The sequence below is a fragment of the Squalius cephalus genome, assembly GCF_949319135.1.
Source record: "Squalius cephalus genome assembly, chromosome: 16".
Taxonomy (NCBI): Eukaryota; Metazoa; Chordata; class Actinopteri; order Cypriniformes; family Leuciscidae; genus Squalius; species Squalius cephalus.
Window position 1 is genome coordinate 25,004,742 of NC_137137.1, and position 24,051 is coordinate 25,028,792.

Sequence of the window (24,051 nt, forward strand, 5' to 3'; positions counted from 1 at the left end):
TTTGTAGCAGCCTCTTAATCCATAGTCACTTCCCTGAATAGTGAAGTGTGTAATTTCTGTGCCATTAGCATCATTAAAATATACTGCAAAAATAACGACTGTTTTGAAACAGGTTTCCCGATTTCCATTAGCCATTGTGTCAATGTTGCTTTGTTCAAACAAACAGATCAAAGTTTTAAAAGCACCACATAGTCACAAAGCTTACATATTGAATGGAATCAACCTAATAATGGTTTTCTTAGTTACTTATAGTTCTTGCATAATGAAAGAAAAAAAAAATAATAATCACACACGTCACGCTCATATGGAATATCAATATGAGCCAATAATATGAGCCAATAATACATGCCATCTTAATGACACTGAAAGTGGGAAAAGCCTCCAGTCTGAAAAGGTTTCAGGGCTTCTGTGAGAGTTTCTTTTGCCATTAAATAAGTGTCGTCACTCACTAGGCCTTAGAAACCTGCTCCAGAAGAGTCTTCATGTCCAGAAGAGCATCCTCTAGAAACTTGGACAGTTTAGTAGCATTGGTTTCTTCACAGCTATTGAAGGCCGTCACTGCAAAGTTGAAATGGTCATCCATGGGGTTGTAGCAGACACCGTAACCATCAGGAACCATGGGTCCAAAACACATAACACAGTCTGTCTTTGATCCAACCTGAAAATAATACAACCACAGCTTACATGAAAATGCTACATTTCACTTTAAGATAGATTTACAAAACATTCAAGCTCTTAAAGGGACAGTACACCCAAACAGCTTAAGGGGCACTGCTTTTTTGCTGTCAAAAATGTAGGTCAGTGGAACGAAAAAAAAAAAGCTCAAGGTCTAGAGACACGTTTTTAAAAGCTTTTTTTAAAGGGGTCATTTGATGCGATTTCTTGTTTTTCTTTAGTGTTATGTAGCTGTTTGTGCATGTATAAGATCTGCAGAGTTACAAAGCTCAAAGTGTCAAACCTAAAGAGATATTCTTTGTAAAAGTTAAGGCTTAGCCACACCTTCCAAAAACGCTTCATTCAAACACGCCCCCACAAATCTACATCAGTATGTGGGGGCAGAGTTTCATAACACCGCACAAATGTATACGCAAATAAAGAAGGCATAACTTTTATTCTCGCTGTATTTTTGTTGCGCCGGCGCCGCCATGTCATTCGTTGCGAAAGCCAAACTACATTGTTTGGCCTTCCAAAAGAGGACACAATTAGAAAACAGTGCTTAAGCTTTATTTACAACACTGTTCCAGAACAGTACAACTAAAATATTCGACTGTGTGCTGCGCATTTTTCGGAGCACTGTTTCCAGAGAGTTCAAGGCCGGCTGTGCACAAAGGCTGATTCTAAAAAGTGGGGCAATTCCATCTTTGCAATGTACATTCTGGTGCTTCTGACTCACAGACACAGTAAGTATGTTTTCATATATTAAGAATTTGCTAATGACTATTCAAATGCGAGTTTTGAGCAGTATAGAGTAACGCTTGTTTGTCGTTTCTATGATCACAAATGCAGACATAGTTTTATGTTTACATAGTGTTCTCACACCCGTAGCACGGCATGACGTGTAAAAAGACAGTAGAAGTCATTATAATCAGTAATTATGTCCCCAATGAAATAAAACCTTACCAATCTGATAAGATCTGGTCCAGTTGCGCTAGCAAAGTTGATCGATCAGCTTAGTATTATCGCTGGAAGTATTAAGTCATCCGGGTATTTTTGCCTACTACATAGTATGGAAGTAAGCATATTTGTATCCAGCCACTGCGTTATTGCCTTTTTTTCTGCGTTATTGTCCTTGTCGTTTTTCCATTTCATGACGGGTGTCAACTAGCGTTAAGGTGAAATACCTCCACAACCTACTACGAGTGTCAACCAAATTACTGCCATCTAGCTATTGCCGCTGAATTATTTACAATAATTACATTTTTGTAGTATTGCATTATATCAGTATTTTATTTATTTTTGAAATATCACAGTCATCATCATTACCGGTATATTGCGACACCCCTAGTTCCAATACAGTTGTAAACACAGTTCCAAAACAATCCTTTCTTTGACTAGAGCTGAAAGATATTTCTTCATAGCACAGAAGTGTCCTCAGGGAAGCATTACTGCAACCCTGTTATCTGTTAAGTGTAAACTATATCAAAGGGCAACAACATGGTAGAATGATTTGCGAGGTATTACATGACAGTGAAACACTATTACTTAGAGTCTCAGAGGGGCTTTAAATGGGACATAAGGTCTTTCAGCTCTTTGAAAAAAAAAAGTTTGACCATGTAGATATTTTACAAAACCATAACCACCCTTATTATCAATGCCTATTGAGTATTTAGCAAGAAAATAGGATAGGTAGACCAGAAGAAGGTACTATGTACACTCACCTAAAGGATTATTAGGAACACCTGTTCAATTTCTCATTAATGCAATTATCTAACCAACCAATCACATGGCAGTTGCTTCAATGCATTTAGGGGTGTGGTCCTGGTCAAGACAATCTCCTGAACTCCAAACTGAATGTCAGAATGGGAAAGAAAGGTGATTTAAGCAATTTTGAGCATGGCATGGTTGTTGGTGCCAGACGGGCCAGTCTGAGTATTTCACAATCTGCTCAGTTACTGGGATTTTCACGCACAACCATTTCTAGGGTTTACAAAGAATGGTGTGAAAAGGGAAAAACATCCAGTATGCGGCAGTCCTGTGGGCGAAAATGCCTTGTTAATGCTAGAGGTCAGAGGAGAATGGGCCGACTGATTCAAGCTGATAGAAGAGCAACTTTGACTGAAATAACCACTCGTTACAACCGAGGTATGCAGCAAAGCATTTGTGAAGCCACAACACGCACAACCTTGAGGCGGATGGGCTACAACAGCAGAAGACCCCACCGGGTACCACTCATCTCCACTACAAATAGGAAAAAGAGGCTACAATTTGCACGAGCTCACCAAAATTGGACAGTTGAAGACTGGAAAAATGTTGCCTGGTCTGATGAGTCTCGATTTCTGTTGAGACATTCAGATGGTAGAGTCAGAATTTGGCGTAAACAGAATGAGAACATCGATCCATCATGCCTTGTTACCACTGTGCAGGCTGGTGGTGGTGGTGTAATGGTGTGGGGGATGTTTTCTTGGCACACTTTAGGCCCCTTAGTGCCAATTGGGCATCGTTTAAATGCCACGGCCTACCTGAGCATTGTTTCTGACCATGTCCATCCCTTTATGACCACCATGTACCCATCCTCTGATGGCTACTTCCAGCAGGATAATGCACCATGTCACAAAGCTCGAATCATTTCAAATTGGTTTCTTGAACATGACAATGAGTTCACTGTACTAAAATGGCCCCCACAGTCACCAGATCTCAACCCAATAGAGCATCTTTGGGATGTGGTGGAACGGGAGCTTCGTGCCCTGGATGTGCATCCCACAAATCTCCATCAACAGCAAGATGCTATCCTATCAATATGGGCCAACATTTCTAAAGAATGCTTTCAGCACCTTGTTGAATCAATGCCACGTAGAATTAAGGCAGTTCTGAAGGCGAAAGGGGGTCAAACACAGTATTAGTATGGTGTTCCTAATAATCCTTTAGGTGAGTGTATTTCTTTGAATCTAAATTTGGGAATTGTAAGTTGAGTCAAGTCAAGTCACTTCTATTTATATAGCGCTTTTTACAATACTGATTGTTTCAAAGCTGCTTTACAGTGATAACAGGAAAATAATGCAACAAAGTTTGTTTCGGCTGTACAGCAGATCTAGAAGAAAATAACTGAGTGTACTGAGCAGTGTGCTGATCCTGGCTGAGGGTTATACTTGTAGCAATCTCACTTCATGTTAATCAGACATTTTGTCCTAATCAGCCACGACAGCGATACGCGACGAATGACGGTATCACGTTTTGGTTTTGTTTTATGTTCTTGTTTCATGTCTGTCATGTGATCCCCTGTTCTTGTCATGTGATCCTGCCAAGTGTTCCCCATGTGAATGTGTCATGTTGTCATTGGTTAACTGTCTTGATTGTTCACAGGTGTCCCTTGTCTAGTCATTAGTCTTGTGTGTATTTAAAGGTCCCATTCCATGGATAATTTTATTATTTTATAATGTTTCCTGGGGTGCCCTTATGATGTTAGTATGTTTTTTAGATCAATTTTTTTTATAATTTAGAAATAAAAGGCATTTTTCCTAGCCTGATTTCATCACCTGATTTGAACGCTCTGTTTGAAGGGGCGTGTCTGCTGTGAGACTTCAATGTAAACGCCCTCTGCTGTGATTGGCTGACATGCTTGCATATGAAATATCTGGCATTACATGTGGAACTATCTGGAAAACTTTTACTATTACAGCTATTATACGTTTTTACTATTACAGCTATCGGGATTAACGAATCGTGAGAAGTTTTTTAAGTATTTAGATCTATTTCAATCACATAAAAGGTTTCAGTGATGAGCATTGAGCAGATGACAGTCTGTTGATCGCGTGAAAAAAGATCTTATCATTGCAACGCAGTTTCTGCACTCACTAATGATTTCACCAATGCAAACATGAGGTATATAAATACAGTAAGAGATTCGTTGTGCAGTGTAACAGCGTCATTGATTTCATAACGAGTTTTGGCAAGTGTCCAGATAAACTCGCGCTGTGTGATTGACAGCTTGGGCGATTGGAAAGGGATTGTTCTTTGATCGCTTTCTGTATATTAATCACAGTTTAAGTAAGATTATTTTCATCCTACTAAGAGAAACGATGTGAAGTTGATCGCTACTTCCATAGTAAATCACTACTTACCGCTTGCTGGAATATAGTTGAAATTGTCCCCTTCGTCAGTATGAAACGCTGAGAGAAGCCTGCTTGATATTATCCCAGGTTAGAAAAACAGTCCGTGGTGAAATGGACAGAGCAAACTAACAACTTCGAATTAAACTTTTGCGGTATCCGATTATAGATAAACATCAACCACGTCTGTCGTTCGCCATCAATACGCCTGTATTCCTGTGGGCGGAGGTTAGTCAAAACACGGTTTTAATGACGTCATTAAAGAAGGAAGTAGAGGGATGTAGTCCAATCCAGCCGTTTTTTGTAGGCGACTTCTGTTAAATAAAATATCTCGCTTGGCATTGAACTTTGAGCTTTATAATTTTACAGATATTATTTATACTCTAACAACAACATTACACACTAACTAAAGTTTGAAACATGGGATCACGAAGAACGGGACCTTTAAGCCCTCATGTTTGTCATGTGTCTTGGTCAAATATTGTTTCACTGTAACCACTATTGTTAAGCTTCACATTCATGTTTCTGCTTTGAGTTTCATGCCACGACTTTGTTTTATGACGTTTTGGAAATAAAGCTGCACTTGGGTTCTCACTTCAAACTTGCCATCAGTGGACTTTTATTACAGACGGGATAATATTTTAGAAACAGTTTCTATATTCTGTGATGTCACGGCTGGAACAACATACAAAGTTTGACAATGATAACCTCAGGTTCTGATTATGTGCTTTATTTAATGTTAAATGAATTTTTGGTGAGTTTTAATATCATTTGTAAGACCTTTTTAGCCATTCTGAAAGCGACAATGGATAATATTTATAAATATGCTTACGTGCTTATCAATTTCGTTCCGAGTGCAGTGTGCTTGCAGAGAGAGCCCACCCACATGCTCTTCTGATTGGCTGTGATTTTGATTGATTTTTTTTTTTTCACATCTCGTAGTCGTGACATGTCTTGTGTGGACAGACATATTGCTTGTCGCTGGGATCTTATGGCCAGATAACTGATTATTAGCTCTTTATTGCCATAGCTGGGGAATCCGGGGCCCCATGCAGGTTGTTGCTGTGGGCCCCCTTAAAATACCGTGGCCCCTACAATAGTCAGTACCTTTCGTCCCACTGTCAACGCGTCTGGCTAGGACATTCAGGATTGTTTTCTGAACCTGACACAAAGTAAAGCAGGCCAGCTATGCAAACCCGCAAAAATCATTGCTACTCATTTCACATGCAAAGAGGTTAACTAATAATAACAGAGGTCATTTGCATATAGAAGTCTTAAAAGTACAGCAACAAAAATAAAGAAAAAACAAGCCTGGTGAAATATAAGGTGAGAGGATGGAGGATGGGGGGGGGGAAGAAACCCTGACTATTTTAAGTAATGGACTTTGTGGGTGAATGTGCCAAAACTCTCCAGGCAGTGACAGTATCAAAACACAAAACACCTCAAAGTATCTCTTTACAGTTTTCTTCAGATTTAACACAGAATCTATTTACTAAGGAAGGGGGAGGTAATCGCATCACTCAAAAAAAAAAAAAAAAAATTCTTTGGTTCAATAGGAATTATATATTCAATCCATTTAGACCAGAAATCGACAAACAAATCCTTCTGAAAATTAACATAAAATGTAATTCTCTCCATATTGAAAATACCTATTAAAACACCAATCCAATCCTGTATTTGTGGGGGATTAGGTTTATACTAGCATCTGGTTATTGCCTTTTTGCTTGATGCAAGAATTATTCTAAACATGTGTTTGTTCCTCTTTTCCCAGAGACCATCGGCACAATGCCAAAATAAAGTGTCTCAAAACTGCAATCAATTGAGGTGCCTAGAATCTTTTCTAGTATACTGTGTGTATATCTTTCCAAAAACATATCTGATGTTAGGGCAATCCCAAAATATGTGAAAGTGGTTGGCATCCTAAGAACCACACTGTCTCCAGCAATTTGCACTACCTAATTTTTTTTTTCTGTTTTGGAGTAATAAAACGGATAATATTTCTCCAGCAAAATTCTCTCCAGTATGGGGAGCGGGAAGTTGCCCATTGTTGTTTGCATATTTTTTCCCAATCCTCAGTTGTTATTACTAAACTGCTTTCCTTCTACCATTTCTCCTTAACACATAGAGATGACTCTCCTTGTAAAACTGTCAATGCTTTACATAATTTAGTAATATTCTTCCCCATTGGTTGAGCATTATACACTGAGGTGATTAATTTAACTAAAGCAATCTTATTTGGATCTTCGACAGGCAATTTTTTACATTTTCTGATTGAAATTTTGTTGCAATTAAAGATATCTGAAGAAGTCCTTAGATTCTAAATTGAATCTTTCTTTCAAGGGCTGAAAATCTAATAATTGTCCTTTATCCATTATTGAACAATAGGCTGTAATCCCTTTCTTAGACCACAGTTTGAAACGAGTGTCTAATGTATTTGCTTTAAAGTCTGAGTCATATGTACTCCATTTCAATATTTTCACACAATCCTTTATTTTATACTCCTTAATAATCTCGTGCCAAATTTTCTGAGTTACCCTAATCCATTGATTTTCGATTAGATTTTCATCTACAATTGTCGATTGTATAGGAATCTCCCCAAACCAATCAATATCTTTCCATCTTGCTTGGTATTCTGGGTTGCACCAATAGACTATTGGTCTCAGTTGTGCAGCACAGAAATATTTTTTTAGACGTGGAAGGGCCGCCCCTCCCTTTTCTTTACTCAACTGCAGGGTTTTATATTTGACCCTTGGCCTCCTACCCTGCCATATGAATCTGGAGATCGATTTGTCCCATTCTGTAAATTGTTTTTGGGCAAGGCAAAAGGCAAAGACTGAAACAGATAAAGTAATCTTGGAAGTATGTTTTGCTTGATTGAGTCAATTCTAGATCTCATATTAAAAAAAGGTAATAAATTCCATCTTGCAATGTCTATTTAAATTTTTTTATTTATGGGATCATAATTAAGTATTTCTAAGTCCTTTATATCTTTGGGGATATGTATTCCTAATATTTAATATATTTGAGATCCCATTTTGGTGTATGGTTCTTTTATGATGTTTTTGTCATTTTTGAACTTGACATCTCATTTTCATTTTATTTAAAAAGTTGGACAATAGTCAGTACCTTTCGTCCCGCTATCAACTGTCCTGGAAATGCGTCTGGTTAGGACATGGTGTTACCCGTTTGAGAGACACATTCAGGGTTGTTTTGTGAACCTGACACAATGTAAAGCAGGCCAGCTATGCAAACCCACAAGACATAAGAAATCATTGCTCTTATTTCACAAGCAAAGAGGTTAACTAATAATAACAGAGGTCATTTACATATATAAGTCTAAGGGCCCTATTTTAACGATCTAAGCGCAGGTCTAAAGCGCAGGGCGCAATTGCAATTAGGGAGTGTCCAAATCCACTTTTGCTAGTTTAACGATGGGAAAAATGGTCTAAAAGGGTTGTCCCTATTCTCTTAATGAGTAATGGGTGTGTTTTAGGCGTAACGTGAAATAAACCAACCAGAGTCTCATCTCCCATTCCCTTTAAAAGCCAGTTGCGCTCACGCCTTGCCAGATTCGCTATTTACATGGCGGAATTTGCAAGTGGAAAGACTGAACGCATCTCCTTGTGCGCGAGGTTAAAGCGCGCAAGCAGACCATCTACGAGACAAGCCGGATTCTGCCATATTAATATTGTGTACACAAAGATCTTTTACATTGTAATCCTTTTATCCTAATATTTAATATTATCCTAATATTTTGCTAGTTTGTGTGCTGCTGCGCGTCCCTGTGTGTGTAATAAGTAGAGTGTACATGTGTTGTGGACCTGCCTATAGAGCACATTACTAACGCGGTCTTTAAATAACAAAAGAAATATTTGCGGGGGTCCCTGTCTATTGTTGGTGGACATTGTGGATTTATGGTTCTTTTGTCATTTTTGAACTTGACACCTGATTTTCATTTTATTTAAAGTTTTAAGGTATTATTCAAAAAGTCGAAGAAAGTCCAATATGAGATGGCATAAGAGTGAATAAATTCCAGTCTAATTCCCATAAATAGCAAAATTCTGAGTACAGACTGTTATTAAGCAGCCACAAACCTGACTCGTGAAGAGATTAAAATGTGAAGACACAGCGAATGATGTGTCCATGAAGATCTCAGGTAAAGACGTCAGATCCTCAATGGCCACCATCTTTAAACCCAGGATGTGCCTCTCTATAGCCTGCCCATGGATGGCCTGATTACAAAGGAAACAAAAACTGAGATCAGGAGGCAAAAAGATAGGCAAAATTGTAACAGCATCAATACATTTTTTTTTTATTAATTTAGATCATATTTATTGATGAATTCATGACAAACATGTTTAAATGTTTAAAGATCATATGACGCTCACCATGTGTGTGTGCTCTCTGTGGACTTTGATTGCCTTTTCGAGCAGTGCTGCTTTCTCAGCATTCTGCAAATGTGAAAACGAAACAATAATAACATGGAAAATTAACTTAATCGAGAGTGACAAACGAAAATGATACTAAAATGTAAACTTGTACGTTTTTTGACGGATCATCCATGGCTTGTGTGAACTGGAGCGATTCTGTGGTGGTGGATCGAATGGCTTCTGTTCTGCCCAGTTTAAACATGCGCAAGGAGGCGCTCTCGTAAGTCGGACAGCACATCTGATACATCCTAACACAGGAACGAGATCAATCATCAGTGGACTGCCGTGGTTATGGGTACATAAACATTATTTCCAAGAACACCTAGCATTAATTGTCAGTTAGCACTTTTTCCATGGTTTCACAGACAAGGCTCAAGCCTAGTCCCAAACTAAAATACATGTTTGAGCTGTTTTAACGGAAAGCAACCTGCATTGACATATCTTAAAATATGTCAGTGCCATTGTTTTGTCTCAAGATGCACACCAGTAATGTTTTTTTCTAAGGCATGTTTATAAAAGCTACTTAAATGCCCTAATTGAACTAAAGCCTAATCCTGGCTTAATCTAAGCCCTGTGTGAGAAACCAGGGGCCTCATGTACAAAGACTTGCGTTGAATTCATACTAAAACATTGCGTACGGACAAAGCTGTAAATGTGCGTACGCACAAAAAAACCCAGATGTATGAATCTCTGCGTACGAAGGATCCCACGCATATTCTCTTTGTACATCCCAGTTAACGTAAAATTGAGCGCACATGCACGAGCACAACGCCCCACCCAGTCTCCTCCCTTAATTAAATAAATTTAAATATGGTAATGAGTCCACTTTGGCAAAATAAAGCAGTAAGAAAATGGTGACAAGAAACGAAACTTTACAGAAAGTGAATTGGAGGTGCTACTATCGGAGGTAGAAACGAAAAAAAAATGTTTTATTTGGAAGTTTGTCCTCCAGAATTAATAACAAAATGAAAAAAATATGAGTGGGAGAGTTTGGCTGATGTGGTCAATGCGGTGGGATCTGAAAGTCACACTGTAGAGTAGATTGAGTACAGTTGAGAAACTTTTTTGCGTTTTGATTTTTCATACAAACATAGACACTAAAAAGTTGAGACACCAATTTATAATGATGTGAAGGTAACTAACCATTCATTGAAAATATTAAAAATAAAGACAAATAAAGAAAATAACAATTGGGCAACATTTTTGTTTATTCATCCATTTATAGGCTACTCATTCATTTTATTTAAATTAGCACTGGTTAAAATGTATAAAGCAGGAACAAGATATGTAGCAATATTTATTAATAATACACAGTTTAAATATCACAAATATCACATTTTATTTTCATTTGTGTCCTATGCTGGCTATTACGGCGTTTAAACTGTTATCATAACACTGAACAACTAAACAGTGTGTTTCCTAATATAACTCTATCGGGGGTACAGTTGGTACAGTGTGTCTCAACTGTCCCCCGCTGGCCACCTCGCACATTTCTCTAGATTTTGCATTTACCTTGCATGACACAATAGCCTACCATGAAATATGCCAGTCTTTAGGGCACAGAATAACGTTTGTGGTGATACCAGTTACGTTTAACAGTCACATAAAGATAATAAGCTATTCATTGTGGAGAGTGCATGGTGAAGTGAACGTCATATCTTAGAAAAAAAAAAAAAATTCCCGATATCTTCGGATCGGAGACCGTTGTCCATAATGCCCGTTGTTCAAATTTCCCACGATCAAAGAGGACACTAATACGCACGTGCACAGCAAAAATCACAACTTGGCTTGCTGCGAACGCAAGTTATTTAAGGTGTCTCAACTGTACACATGTCTCAACTGTACACCGTCTACCCTAAATGACCTTAAAAAGAAATGGTCTGATATAAAGGTGGACATTAAACCAAAGCTGTCATTGCCATAGACTAAGGGTTGTATCAGTTTGCATATGCTTTTATATGTTCTTACTTAATTGCAAAATTTATAGAAGAATATTCCCATAAGGCTCGTGTGACAATATATGACAATTATTTTATAAATAGCAAATTAATAGTAATGCTTCCCACGGTTGGTGGTGCGATAGACTTGTAGAACAATTCGTTGTGTAATGTTTGCAACTTCACTTTATTGCCTGTAAGAGTCACCAACGGACAAAAACAATGAGAAATGTACGTACGCCAGACATGAAATTGGCGTGGAGGAACGCACATTCTCGCGTTAATTTCACTGTTAGTACATCCGACCGTGAGCGTGAAAGCTGGCGTACGCAAAGTTTTTGTGCGTACGCAAGATTGATACATGAGGCCCCAGGCCTTTGAGTACTGAAGACCACAAAGAAACAAAAAGTCTTTGCCACACTTTAACCCTGCCATACTTTAATTTATCCACATGCATTTAATTATTGTGTGAAAGCATGCAAATGTTGGGAGGAAACCAGTTTCTAATCACATGGAAACTGCATGTCGTATCCCCTTTGGTCATTTTCTGCATCTCTCCACTTTCAGAATGCATTGCATGTTTTAAAGGTAAAGTATGTAATTTATATGCCACTAGTGGCACTAAACAGAATTGCAAAAATGTTGTTTCCACACCCCCTTTGGCTATCGAGATACCTATACAGTTAGTCCCACCCTACATTCACGGCACTGTTTGAGCCAGAAGCTGCGTTCATCTTCGTCAAGTGGACGATGGATGTTTATTTGGACAGACCCTCGACCCCTCGATTTTCACAGAGGGAGCGAGTCTTCTCATATGTTCACTTCAGGCAGCTCCGTAGACCACAAAGCAACATGATCATAACATCACAACAGCAACTCACAGTGCTTCGCACTTAATTTACCCAAAAGTGATCAAGGGCTTACGGTGTTCCATTTAAACCCATTGCAAGTGTTCCACCAGTAGTGGGCACTCGTGCAACGTAAGCAATGACGTACATCCGAGTGAACGAGACAGAGGGAAGTTAGCAAGAAAAAGGCATTAAAAAGGACTTAAACTTAAATGCAACCCTACAAATGACTGACTTATAGAAAGGATTTGAACATAAAAAAATTACATACTTGACCTTTAAAGATGCTGACAAGAAGAAATGAGGCATAAATGGCATGCATGCAACCTAGGAAATGAAGTGAGAGAAGCCATTGGGATGTAAAAACAAAATACTATCTGAAGGACTACAGGTTTTCAGGGATTTTTAGAGACCGTTGGTCAGAGATCAAATATTCAGCACTAGGGTGTCAAACTTACCTGTAATATGCCAACTGCAGAGCCATTTGGATGAATGCGTCAGGACTCAATTTATGAGACCTCGGGAATTTTCTTCCGTAGTGTGAGAAGTTTAGCACTCGAACGTCCAGTTCATGCACCATTCTATACACAGGATATAAGAGGATGAAGGAAGTACATGATTTAATATTCATTTATTACAGGTACTGATTCAAAGCCCATTATATCAGTTTGAAATGTCCTCACATGTTCATGTTCTGTTTGGCTTTCTCAATGTCCTTCTTGATTTCTGGCGTGATGTTGAATCGAAGCTTTAGTGGCATAGGTAGTGGAATCATGGGAGTTCGTACCATCTCATTTCTCCTCCTGTTACATACGTGTTGCATAACATATCATCTATAAACTTTTTGAACACCAATACTTTTTCACAAAAAAAAGCATTGACTCAACATGATCAAACCTATTCGGTGCCCTGTGTTTAGGGATGCACAATACTATATTGGTTAGAAGCCAATATTAGAGAATTTTTTATTTATTGGCATTGGCCGATATTTGATATTTGATTGTGCATGCTCATTTCCTTGTTTATAGATTACCACTGCCATCATATAATGCTTTCTTAAAGTTCATCTTTAATAACAATGTTAACAACACTGTTGAGTGCAATCTTTAGCAAATCTCACATGAACATCTATTTTAATACTGTTATAATGTTGTGATACAGAGCAGAGTAAAATGTTAATATTAGTCATTTATCTGTGATCTGTGAAAATAATTACCAGCTTATCAGTATCAGTGCATATCTGTTGGTTAATATATTTACATACCATTTAAACGGTTGTGGTCAATAATGTTACAAAATATTTCTATTTTAAATAAATACTGTTCTTTTAAGTATTCAAAAAAAAATTGTACCAGTTTCCACAGAAATATGAAGCAGTACAACTGTTTTCAACATTGATCGTAAAAAAGAAATGTTTCTTGAGCAGCAAATCAGCATAATAGAAGAATTATTTCTGAAGGATCATGTGACACTGAAAACTGGAGTAATGATGCAGAAAATTCAGTTTTGCCATCACAGGAATGAATTACATTTTAAAATATATTCAAATAGAAAACACTTATTTTAAATTGTAATAATATTTTGCAATATTACTATTATTTTTGATCAAATAAAGGCAGCCTTGGTGAGCAGAAGAGACTTCTTTCATTAAAAAAATCGTACCAACCCCACACTTTTGAACAGTAGTGTATATTTCTTGTCGAAAAATTCCTTTTAAAAATCTAATGGAGAATTATATGATGTCATATCCTTACATATAATCAACAACATGGTCCACCAGGAAAACAATGGGAGGTCCCTCAACCGCAGCATGTTCATAGGTGAGTCCACACGATCCGTCCTCCCCAATTATGAACTGTGGGAAACAGAAGAGATTGCAGGTAAAGAAGAATATCTCAATACATCTGGATTCATATCTACTCTTTGAGCTTTGTGGACAGATATAAATGCATGATAGTAACCTGCAGCGTTTTGTCAAACCAGCGGTTTCCACTGTTCCAGCGACTGCCTCCACCATGGAGCATTTGAGCAGCCACCTTGTTATGGTACATCTCATCTGACACCTGTGGCTTTGGAGCATCAAGACACACTGTGAAGATGCTCTTCTGGATTGCCCGCACTGAATCCTTATTTGTCTTGTCTGGAACAGTGTAAATATACAGGAAAAATAAACACCACCAACAAAATGCCCACTACTGAATAATTAATGTGAGCTCTAAAGTGGAAAAAAATGCAGCAGGGTTCACTGGCTATTCAGAATGGCACAATCCTATTTGGAATTTGAGTTGTGTAAATGATGCAAATTTGAGAGAAAAAAAAAACTAAATTTATATATATATATATATATATATATATATATATATATATATATATATATATATATATATATATATATATATATATATATATATATATATGTATATGTGTGTATGTATTAATAAATAGGATTATTTGGCATTTTAAATAATTATATGAATTTTAAATATGAAACTTGTTTATTAACAGTGATATCTTACCAAGATCTTTTTAACTAAATAAGTATTTGTATAAAAAAATCAGCAAGAATTTTGCCTAGTCTGTTCCCATTGACATACAAAGGCTCTATCAAATGTTACTTTCCATTCAACTCACCCTTGATCAGGTTGTTGTAGGCCTTGCCCCAGGTGTTACGGTGGTTGGAAGTCAGGATGCCAACTGGCTCTTTATTGGTCTGAAGGGAAGTGTTCCAGATCTTTTCCAGCTGAACATAGATCTGATCTACAGTCAGTGGTGAACCATCACTGTTGTACACATCCAGAACAAAGAACTGAGGAACACAGATAAACAAACAGTATGTGAGTTAGAGAGAGAAATGGAAAGAAAACATATTTATCTTTATTCATTTTGTCTCACTGGATCTCACCTACAAACAAAATCGACTTTAATGTTACTGGCAAATACCAAAGCTTCAAACCCAAAGCTCAAATATGTAGAAAACCATTTGAAAAACGATTAATTTGTCAAAATTAAAAACTCATAAAAAGAATTACTGAACACTATGGGTCTATTAGAACAGATTTTCATGCTTGAATGTTCAAAAAACATCTTATTTCTCCACATGTTTTACATTGTTACTGCAGTATCAATGTATCATTACTCACAAACTAATCATTTGGTATCAGTTCCTTTAAAAAATATCAATATTAAAATTATATAAATACAAAACATGGGTTTCTGCAACAATCTCATATGTTTTCAGTATTTTTTCTAATGTTTACATCAAAACACCCCAGGCATATTTTGCTGGCCCGTGTCACATGTCTATGATATAAGGGATGGTCTGTGTTTCTGTGATCTTTGTATGCATGGGTAGGTTTTGCACGTTTAGTTGAGTTTCCGGTGTTAGTTTCCTTGGTTATTGAAGATTGGATTCAGCACGCCAGTATGGAGACAAATCTGGTCATAGGTCTGATAGCTGTGACAGAAGAACTGACCTTTAGGGATCCAGCGGCAGATAAATAGCTGCATATCCTCCTCCTCCTTGCAGGGTAACCAGTCCCTAGAGAGGCACACACAGGCATTTTTGGACCTTTACCACCTTGTTCACTATGATGACGACTGCCTGTGTGTGATTTTCTGATCCAGCTTGAACGCTGAGACAAGAGTGCGCTTGACTGGAGACGGACCTTTAGGGACCATTATGGAGTACGTGGAATGGGTACTCCTCCTTCACGGTTCCCGCTTCACCATCTGCCAGAGCGAGGAGGAAAAGAGTGTGCCAGTCGCAACCACTAAGCCCACTGAGCCCACCGCAGACATGGAGCCAGAGCCCACAGCGATACCACTGCCAGTATGGAAAGAAACTGAGCCAAGGATCGTCCAAGGATCAGGTGAGTGAGCCGGCTACAACTTCAGTACCTGACGGAATTTTGATGGAGTTCGAGGGGATGAGGTGAGGTAGTACCCCCTCTACTGTGGGAGAGCCTGCCCATTTTGTCACCCTGCACTGAACCTGCTTCGCCACCTAATATCGAGTCTGTGTTACCACCCTGCCTCCCACTCCCACCTCCTCTGCTTGTTTCAAGTCAGCCAAGATAAAAATGTTTGCCTGTTCCGAGTCGGCCAAGAGGGTCATTCCTATATGTCTGTCCTGTATCTATCCAGAGAACTGTCAGTGAAACCTCTGCCTGCACTGCCCACTCCTTCAGTCCTACCTGCACCGTCTCATCTCAGTCCTTCAGCTTCTCCCATGCTGGCTCCGTTTCCCTGCCTGGATTTGCCTTGGGCTTTGTGTTCACCAGTCAAGTCCTGGAGTGTCGACTTGTGACTCACTCGACCTCGGTCTGTCCAGCTCTTCGGCTCCGTCGGGTTCCTCCTTCCCTCCAGCTCTGCCTTAATCCTCGGTCACTGCACCTTTGCCTCAGTCCTCAGTCCTGGCTCCTCCTCAGTTGCTTGCCACTGTGGACCTCCCTGTCCTCCAGGACCTTTGGTGTCTCCCAGTTCCTCCAGTCCTCCGGCTTCACCCTGGCCAGCTCTATCTTGGTCCGTCGGCTCCCTGATTCCTGCTGCTAAGCCTCTACCATGACTCCTCCCTCCCTTGACTCCGCCATGGGCCTGCATCCTGGCCCTCCTGCTAGGGGTTCCCCCTGTCTCCTCCCGTCTTTGTTTCTGCCTTGGCCCCTGTCCCACGTACTCTGGGACTCTGCATCCCTCCACCTAAGCGTTCGACAACCTGCCTCTATTGGACTTTTTTGTATAGATAATGAGGAGTAAGGTCGCGCCTTCTTGATCGGAGGGGATACTGTAAGGGATAATCTGTGTTTGTGTTCTTTTGTATGTATAGGTGGGTTTTGCATGGGTTTTGTTCAGTTTCCTGTGCTAGTTTCCTTGGTTATTCATTGTCTGATTATAATTTACACCTGTTGTCCATATGCCTTGGGCGGGAATTATTTAAATGAGGAATATTGCGGCATGTACATTTCCAGAAGAAAACTCAAGACTACAATCGAGGTGTTTCAGAGAGTTCAGAAACAGTGCTTACTTATATGAAGAATATCTCCCTTTGGAGTTGACTTTTTGCTTTGTAACTTTGCAGACTTTTTTATGATCAAACAGCAACATTACAAATTAAAAGCAAAACAGGTCCTCTTTAATGTTTTTTGAAAGAAGCCTGAAAGTGTGGCAAAGCACCTGAAAGTTGTGGACCACTGTGATGTGCGTAGGAGGGTTCTTTCCAATTGCGTGGTTCACCACAGTGTCCCTCTTGGGTCCAGGGATCCGACATGAAGACAGCACCTGGTAATACTGGTCCATGCACAAAGCCTTGCCACCCAAATATTCCACAGGCAATGTTTGACTATGACACAGTAAAGAATGTTGATTAAAACAAACTAATACATTTGGACATTTTCCAATTGCTTCATAAATAATAAAATAACTCACCTATCAATCATACTTTTGAAATCCAAAACACCAGCAATGAGTTTAGCAGCAAATCTATAAAAGAGAATGCTGGAATTGCTAAATCTGAACAGCTGAAAACATATTATGACACTTTTGGAAAAACAGGCACACAGGTCAAAAATATTGATTTCTCAAAGAGACATTTTATATAACAAACAGTTTTCATTTTCACTGAAGACTGTAAGCTTAAAAAAAAAAGTTGAAAAAAAGAGCAGACTATAGATAAAGAGCAGACTATAGATATCATGTAGCAGAGAACAACACGGTTATGTAAACATACAAACACCACATGTAATGTTTATTTCTCATGATGGTTTTATATAACCTGACACTACACACTAAACATACTTTTAAGGTATCTGCCTATATGAAATGTCACTATAAGTGTTGATTGCAAAGATATAAGGGGCAAATCTAAAAATGGAACATGGCCGAATCTAAAGTGCAAATCCCTTTGAAAAAACAGTCCAATGCCAGGGGTAGCACATATGCCAAAAATAGCCAAGCAAAGCTAGAACTCTGTGTAAAGGTCGATGTGAAACTTAAAACCCCAAAACTAAAGTCCTCTCCAAAATCAACCCAATTCTCTCTGCTGTTCAAGAATATATCCACATACATGCTCTGGACTGATGAGGCTTTGAACCTGGAACTATCATGAACTATCATCATTGTGCTCTTGAGCAATAATCCCATCCTGATCAAGTCGGACGGTCCTTGTGAAGGTTGCTACTGTATTAGTCAATTTGGATTAAAATTTCAACTAATTAATAATAAATGAGTTATTAACTGAAGTTATTAACTTAGCGGCCCATAAGTTAATAACTAATGATTGTTGTGACGGAAATGAATCAATCAAATTAACTTTAGCTGGGAAATAACTTTATTCAAGAACTGCTATAAGGCCAAAACAATCTATCTCTGTAAAGCCGCTTTGGAACAATCTACATTGTTAAAAGCGCTATATAAATGAAGATGACTTGACTTGACTTGACTTAAATATACACTGCAATTCAAAAGTTTGGGGTCGGTACAATTCAGAATGTCTTTGAAGACGAAGATGTAGTCTCTCACGCTCACCAAGGCTGCTTTTATTTGACAAAAAATATTGTGAAATATTATAAAAATTTAAAATAACTGTGATCTATTTGAATATATTTTAAAATGTAATTTATTCCTGTGATGACAAAGCTGCATTTTCAGCAGCCATTACTCCAGTCAGAGTACTCATGATCCTTCAGTAATCATTCTAATATGCTAATTTGGTGCTCAAGAAACATTTTTATTATTATTATCAATGTTGAAAACTGTTGTGCTGCTTAAATCTTACTGACCCCAAACTTTTGAATAGTAGTGTATTTAAAATGTGTTATAAATCATATATATTTCAAATAATTAAATTTGCTCAGTTGTGTCTCATTGCCCACATAAAAGTAACCGTCGCCACCCACCTCATTTGTCCCTGGCGGTCTTGGAAGTGCATTTTGGGTAAAACGACCCCTGGGCTTGTGTACATCGCCACAGGCATTCGAGAGTCCAGGTAGGCTGACTGCATCCACCAGTCAGAGAGCTGGATCATACAAAGGAAAACATTGAAACATTTGGAGTATGTGAAGGTTTATTACACACGCAAAATAAAAGTACTGTGTACTTAAAAAACTTTGTCAGTGGTTACTGTACTCTTTTTGGCATATATACACACTAAGCATATTTTATGTGTGGTATTAAAATAAAATTCAAAAGTATTAAGTAAAGTGCTAAAAGTAAATTATTATAGCTAGTAAATTATTTAAAAAAATATGTGATTATACAGTTAGAATGATTTACGGCACACCAGCGCACCCAGTTCTCGGTTTTGCGTGCCCGGCGCTCGAGGCTCTTCTGCAGTCTCTCTCCTACGCCACCGGGCTGGAGGAACTCCTTCATGAGCTGCTGCGTGTGCGCCATCTCCTCTTCGGAGATCAACGGCTCGAGCGATGCCATATACCGCGCACATGTCTGCTTCAGCGGCGGAACGGGCAGCTTCGGCAGACTCTCCTGATGGACCAGTGTCCGGTCAGAAATTTGAACAACCGGCACTGGAGTCGGTAGTCGGCAGGGCTTCACCAGGGCCGTCCTGGCCTAAAAATACAGATGATTATGAACATTGAATTGTTTTAATAAGACATGCAACATAATACCTGGACTCTGTAAAAGTGAGACTAAAAAATGTATACACTTTTTCTATTTTTACAAAAAATAAATAAATGTAGAGCTTAATTTTTATCTTAATTTTTAACATTATAACATAATATTTTCTAAATAGTCAGGCACCTGCCCTTCAGTTATGACACCAAAATTTTAGAAACCAGTGTAAATTCACATTCCTCTATTCCAATTTGATACCACAGCTAAAACTACTAGCTTATCTACAAATTTAATAGCCTATATTTTTAAAGACAATTAAACAAACAGACAGTAATAAAATAAGAACAAACAATCAAATTAAAAGTAAAAGCACAAATAAATACATACAAGTGAAATAAACAGTACTCTTCAGGCAGGTCTAATAGTTTTCTGGTAGCGAAATTTAATAAAGTAGGCTAATCAAATAAATAACAATAGTGTTTTTCGAGAGCATTGAGTGTTTTTTTTTTCTTTGTCCTTTGTTGTTTGGTTAACATTAAAAACGCAGATAGTAGCAGATTTGTTAGGATGCTCTCACTTTAAGACTGAATGCACGCACGATCATGAGTTTTGTGTTTGTGTTCACTTAAAGTGGTGGTTGATTATGATTTCACTTTTCTAACTTTAGTTAGTGTGTAATAATGCTGTTTGAGCATAAACAACATCTGCAAAGTTACAATGCTCAAAGTTCAAAGCAAAGGGAAATATTTGCTTTTAAAGAAATTGCTTTTTAAGGACTACAACAAAGGCTGGTAGGGGCTACACGACATTCCTCCCGGGTTAGTGACATCACCAACCCTAAAATTTACATAAACCCCTCCCCGGGAACTCATTTATAGATTATCATGACAGATGACATATGCTAATCAGTGACTGGAAGATAACTACACATAAGCTACATAGAATTCATCAACTAACCATTCAGAAATGTCTAGTTGCATTCTACATTTTGTCACTTCTTATTGAGTCTCTCCATCATTGTCTGACTCCGGTTTGAACATAAAAGGCTAAAAGTTTTAGAAATTTTCAGTGCATGTCTGTGTGAGGTAAAAGGACAAAAGCTGTTGTAGCTCCGCCCTCCGTGTCGGGAGCAGCAGCTCATTTGCATTTAAAGGGACAGACACAAAAACTGTGCGTTTTTTGCTCACCCTCAAAAAGTGAAAATTTTAACATGCTATACATAAAAATAAATGTTGGGTATTTTGAGCTAAAACTTCACATACAAACTCTGGGGACATCAAAGACTTATTTTACATCTTGTGAAAAGGGCATTATAGGCTACCACCCCTTTAAGACATAACCGAATATGTTTACTAGGATACTCTCCGAGACAGGCGTTTTTTGAGTGAATAATTTTGAGTGAATTTGTCCACTGAAGGGCTCAACTTTATGTGCTGTCTGGGAGACGTGGCTTTCAGGTCATGCGCTTCGGATGTTAAACTTCCCACAGCGCACGAGTAACAAATTCCTTTTTGCGTGTTCCAGCGCTTGAATATACATTGGAAAGGCTGAAACTTTCGTGATGATGAAGCACTGAACTGTCAACTGTACAGAGCGTCGTTCACGTTTGTTCATGTTCATGTTGTCACAACATTGCATTGTTAAAATTAAAAAAAAAATTACTGGCCAACTGGCGACTGACACTGTTTCATAAACTAGTCAACAACGCAGATTTTTACTCTCATTTAGCGCTTGGCGAGTGTTCATTTTAGGCCTTGGAGGTCCCTCTCGGCCAGAACTCGACTTGCGTGTGGTCGTTAGCGGAAGCCAGTGATTATAGTTTATAAAGTTACAAATATGTATATTTTTCTTACAACAAACTCATGGCTTTGCTTCAGAAGGCCTTTATTAACCCCCTGGAGTCGTATGGATTACTTTTATTATGTATGGATGCACTTTTTTGGGCTTCGATTTTTTTTACCATTCAATCCCATTATAAAGCTAGGAAGAGCCAGGATATTCTTTAACATAACTCTGATTGTGTTTGGCTTAAAGACAAAAGTCAAAAAAGACAAAAGCCTAGGATGAGGGTGAGTTAATTACGGGATAATTAAAATTTTTGGGAGAACTAACCCTTTAACAACAAGCGAGTATGGCGTTGGTGTAAGGCGTGTAGCCTAAGCATTGTGCAGGATCGAAAATGAAAATACCCCCAAATTAATTAAAATAACCGCTAAATTCAAGATATGAACTGTTCCCGTATATTGTTTTGTCTTTTATATTTTTATATTATGATATATTTAAGCAAAAGTGCTGTTTTCTCGAATATCAGCACGATTGCAAATTCATTTTAATACAGTTCAATAAAAAATAAGTTCATATTAATTTAAATAGATTTTAAACACAGTATTCTCCATTTTGAATGTTTTTTTGTTCTTTTTCACAAACAAAACAGAACAGCTGCGCCTGCAACATACAGAATGGTGTTTTGTTCATGAATTGAAAATGAATCAGCCGGTTTGAACGAATCAGTCAATGAATGACTCTTTGACTCACTTAAGACCTTCTGCCACCTGGCGGTTTCAGTTTCATATTAGTAGGCCTATCGAAAAGTATCATTTCATTTTTCTATATTCAAAATGTTACATTAAACACTAATTTCATAACATCATGCAACTGTAATTGCAGTATGCATATAATAATAGTGTAATAATAAATAATAGTATTTTCTGTCAGTAATGCACCACATTGATTTTGCTCATTTACTAAACAATGAAAACAATGGACATATTTATTTATTTAAATAAATATAATTGAAAGATGTTCTACAGTAGTGTAATTGTTATAGTAGGCTAATTATACCTAAGAGAAGGGTGCCCTTTATTTTTCGCTTGAGCACCTGCCCAAATGTCAGTGTACGGCCCTTAAAATAGTAATAAACTAGTTATTCTTTTAATATTCTACAAGCTAGGCGTCATATGTGCTCAAACGAGTTATTGTGCAATTCAGAATTAAATTTAAGTATCTTATAAATTCACTGTGTGTTTTATAAAATCCCCCTAAAAGGACAAATAAATAAATAAATAAATAATAATAATAATAATAATAATTTATTAATTGGCAGATTCTGTCTCCTAAAAAAAAAATCGCTTTATTCCAACAATGTTATGAAGGGAGACTAATTCTGTTATGGTATTGAAAACATGCTCTTACACGACGACCTTTCTGCACACTGTTTACAAACATGTAGCTAACTAACCTTGTTTGAACAGACTATTTCATTATATTGATCGTCGATGTCCCGTTGTCAAAGTACATGCAGTGGCATCCGTTTTTCTTGACAACAACTCTGACATTTGTTGCTGATTTGTCCTCTAATTATGTGGGTCATCACAACATGTCATAATTCATTCGACATGTTTTTAAATAGGCTAACGTTACTCGTAACAACAAAATGACGCACAACAAATGCATACAATATGTTTCAGACCAAGACAAGACAATAAACGATGGATAAAAACAAACGCGCAGCGCATCAAAACTACATGGGGCGTGACGGCTATTGGTGCATAACACTTGGCAGGCGTACAATTAACTGTTAACTGTTAAAGTCAATGCGTTTGTTGGCTAATGTATTGTACACTATGATTAACCAGCACTTACCGCAGTTCTGGTCAGAACGCACAGCATGATTTCACGCAAATGATCTTGGAGAATTCAACTGACAGCTGAAGAACAGGATCTCCCCGACATTATGCGCTACAAGGTTGACTAAAACTTTCTTGACAAGTCGCAACACGGGTCGCACACCCTCGCCCTCGCTCGGATAAGATTGACAACTGCAGCTACCAGTTTATTTTGCCCCTGAATGACTTGCACTGAGCTGGTGAGGCACCAAATAAAGAAAGAAAAAAAACATTATAGCTATACGGTATTTATATTAAAAAAATTGTAACGATAACGTCTATATTTAAGTCGTTTATTTTATCAGTTAAAATGTAGGGTGATATTTTAAACCATAGCCTATGGGTAAACCAAATAAACATTGCCATCTGTCGGCCTATTTGTACGTTCACAACGTCATCGCTAAGCGACTGTCAATGCATGCATTGCGCTCTAAAATCTTTTCAGACAGGAATCTGTCAAATTGTTTAATGTACCTACCCATTTTTATTGGCCAGGAACATTAAGCTGTTTGCACTTATGTGTGGTGCTATGTTTTTAAATATGCCTATTATGAAACGTGTTCATTGTAGAGATTATGATTATGCGAACCGATTCAGCCAATTCACCTAAAATAATAAATGAAAATAGGCATCGGCAATGGCATAGTGTCAAGTCCTCGCATACTTCTGATGGACACATATGTCCAGTAGCTATAGGCTAAAACAAAACAATTACTCATGTATAAAACTTTACGTAGATTAGATTTCATCCTGAGTTTTCAGATTTATAAAACCCATAGGCCTACGCCAGAACCTGCGCAAAATTCCCTTTATAAAACCAAGTCAAAATAATCCCCAAA

General features: G+C 38.0%; 1 protein-coding gene across 1 annotated transcript; it reads right to left on the bottom strand.

Moving 5' to 3' along the window:
* Positions 1-101: 101 nt before the first annotated feature.
* On the bottom strand, positions 102-23,628 carry LOC307174391 (carnitine O-acetyltransferase). Its single transcript, XM_079898170.1, has 14 exons — positions 23,190-23,628; positions 19,263-19,541; positions 18,872-18,990; positions 17,403-17,456; positions 17,151-17,316; positions 14,613-14,787; positions 13,943-14,121; positions 13,736-13,836; positions 12,665-12,784; positions 12,440-12,562; positions 9,309-9,444; positions 9,155-9,217; positions 8,861-8,998; positions 102-658 (listed from the first exon to the last, which is right to left on the bottom strand). Exons 1-14 carry the CDS (start codon positions 23,214-23,216, stop codon positions 449-451), a joined length of 1,890 nt encoding a protein of 629 aa, XP_079754296.1. The 5' UTR covers positions 23,217-23,628; the 3' UTR covers positions 102-448.
* Between the last annotated feature and the right edge of the window lie 423 nt (positions 23,629-24,051).

Excerpts from the sequence above, each read along its gene's own strand:
- LOC307174391 (XM_079898170.1), bottom strand. The coding sequence starts at position 23,216 with ATGCTGTGCGTTCTGACCAGAACTGCG. Across the intron at positions 17,317-17,402 it reads TTCAAAAGTATGATTGATAG|TCAAACATTGCCTGTGGAAT; the intron begins GTGAGTTATTTT and ends ACTGTGTCATAG. Across the intron at positions 14,122-14,612 it reads CTACAACAACCTGATCAAGG|ACAAGACAAATAAGGATTCA; the intron begins GTGAGTTGAATG and ends ACACTGTTCCAG.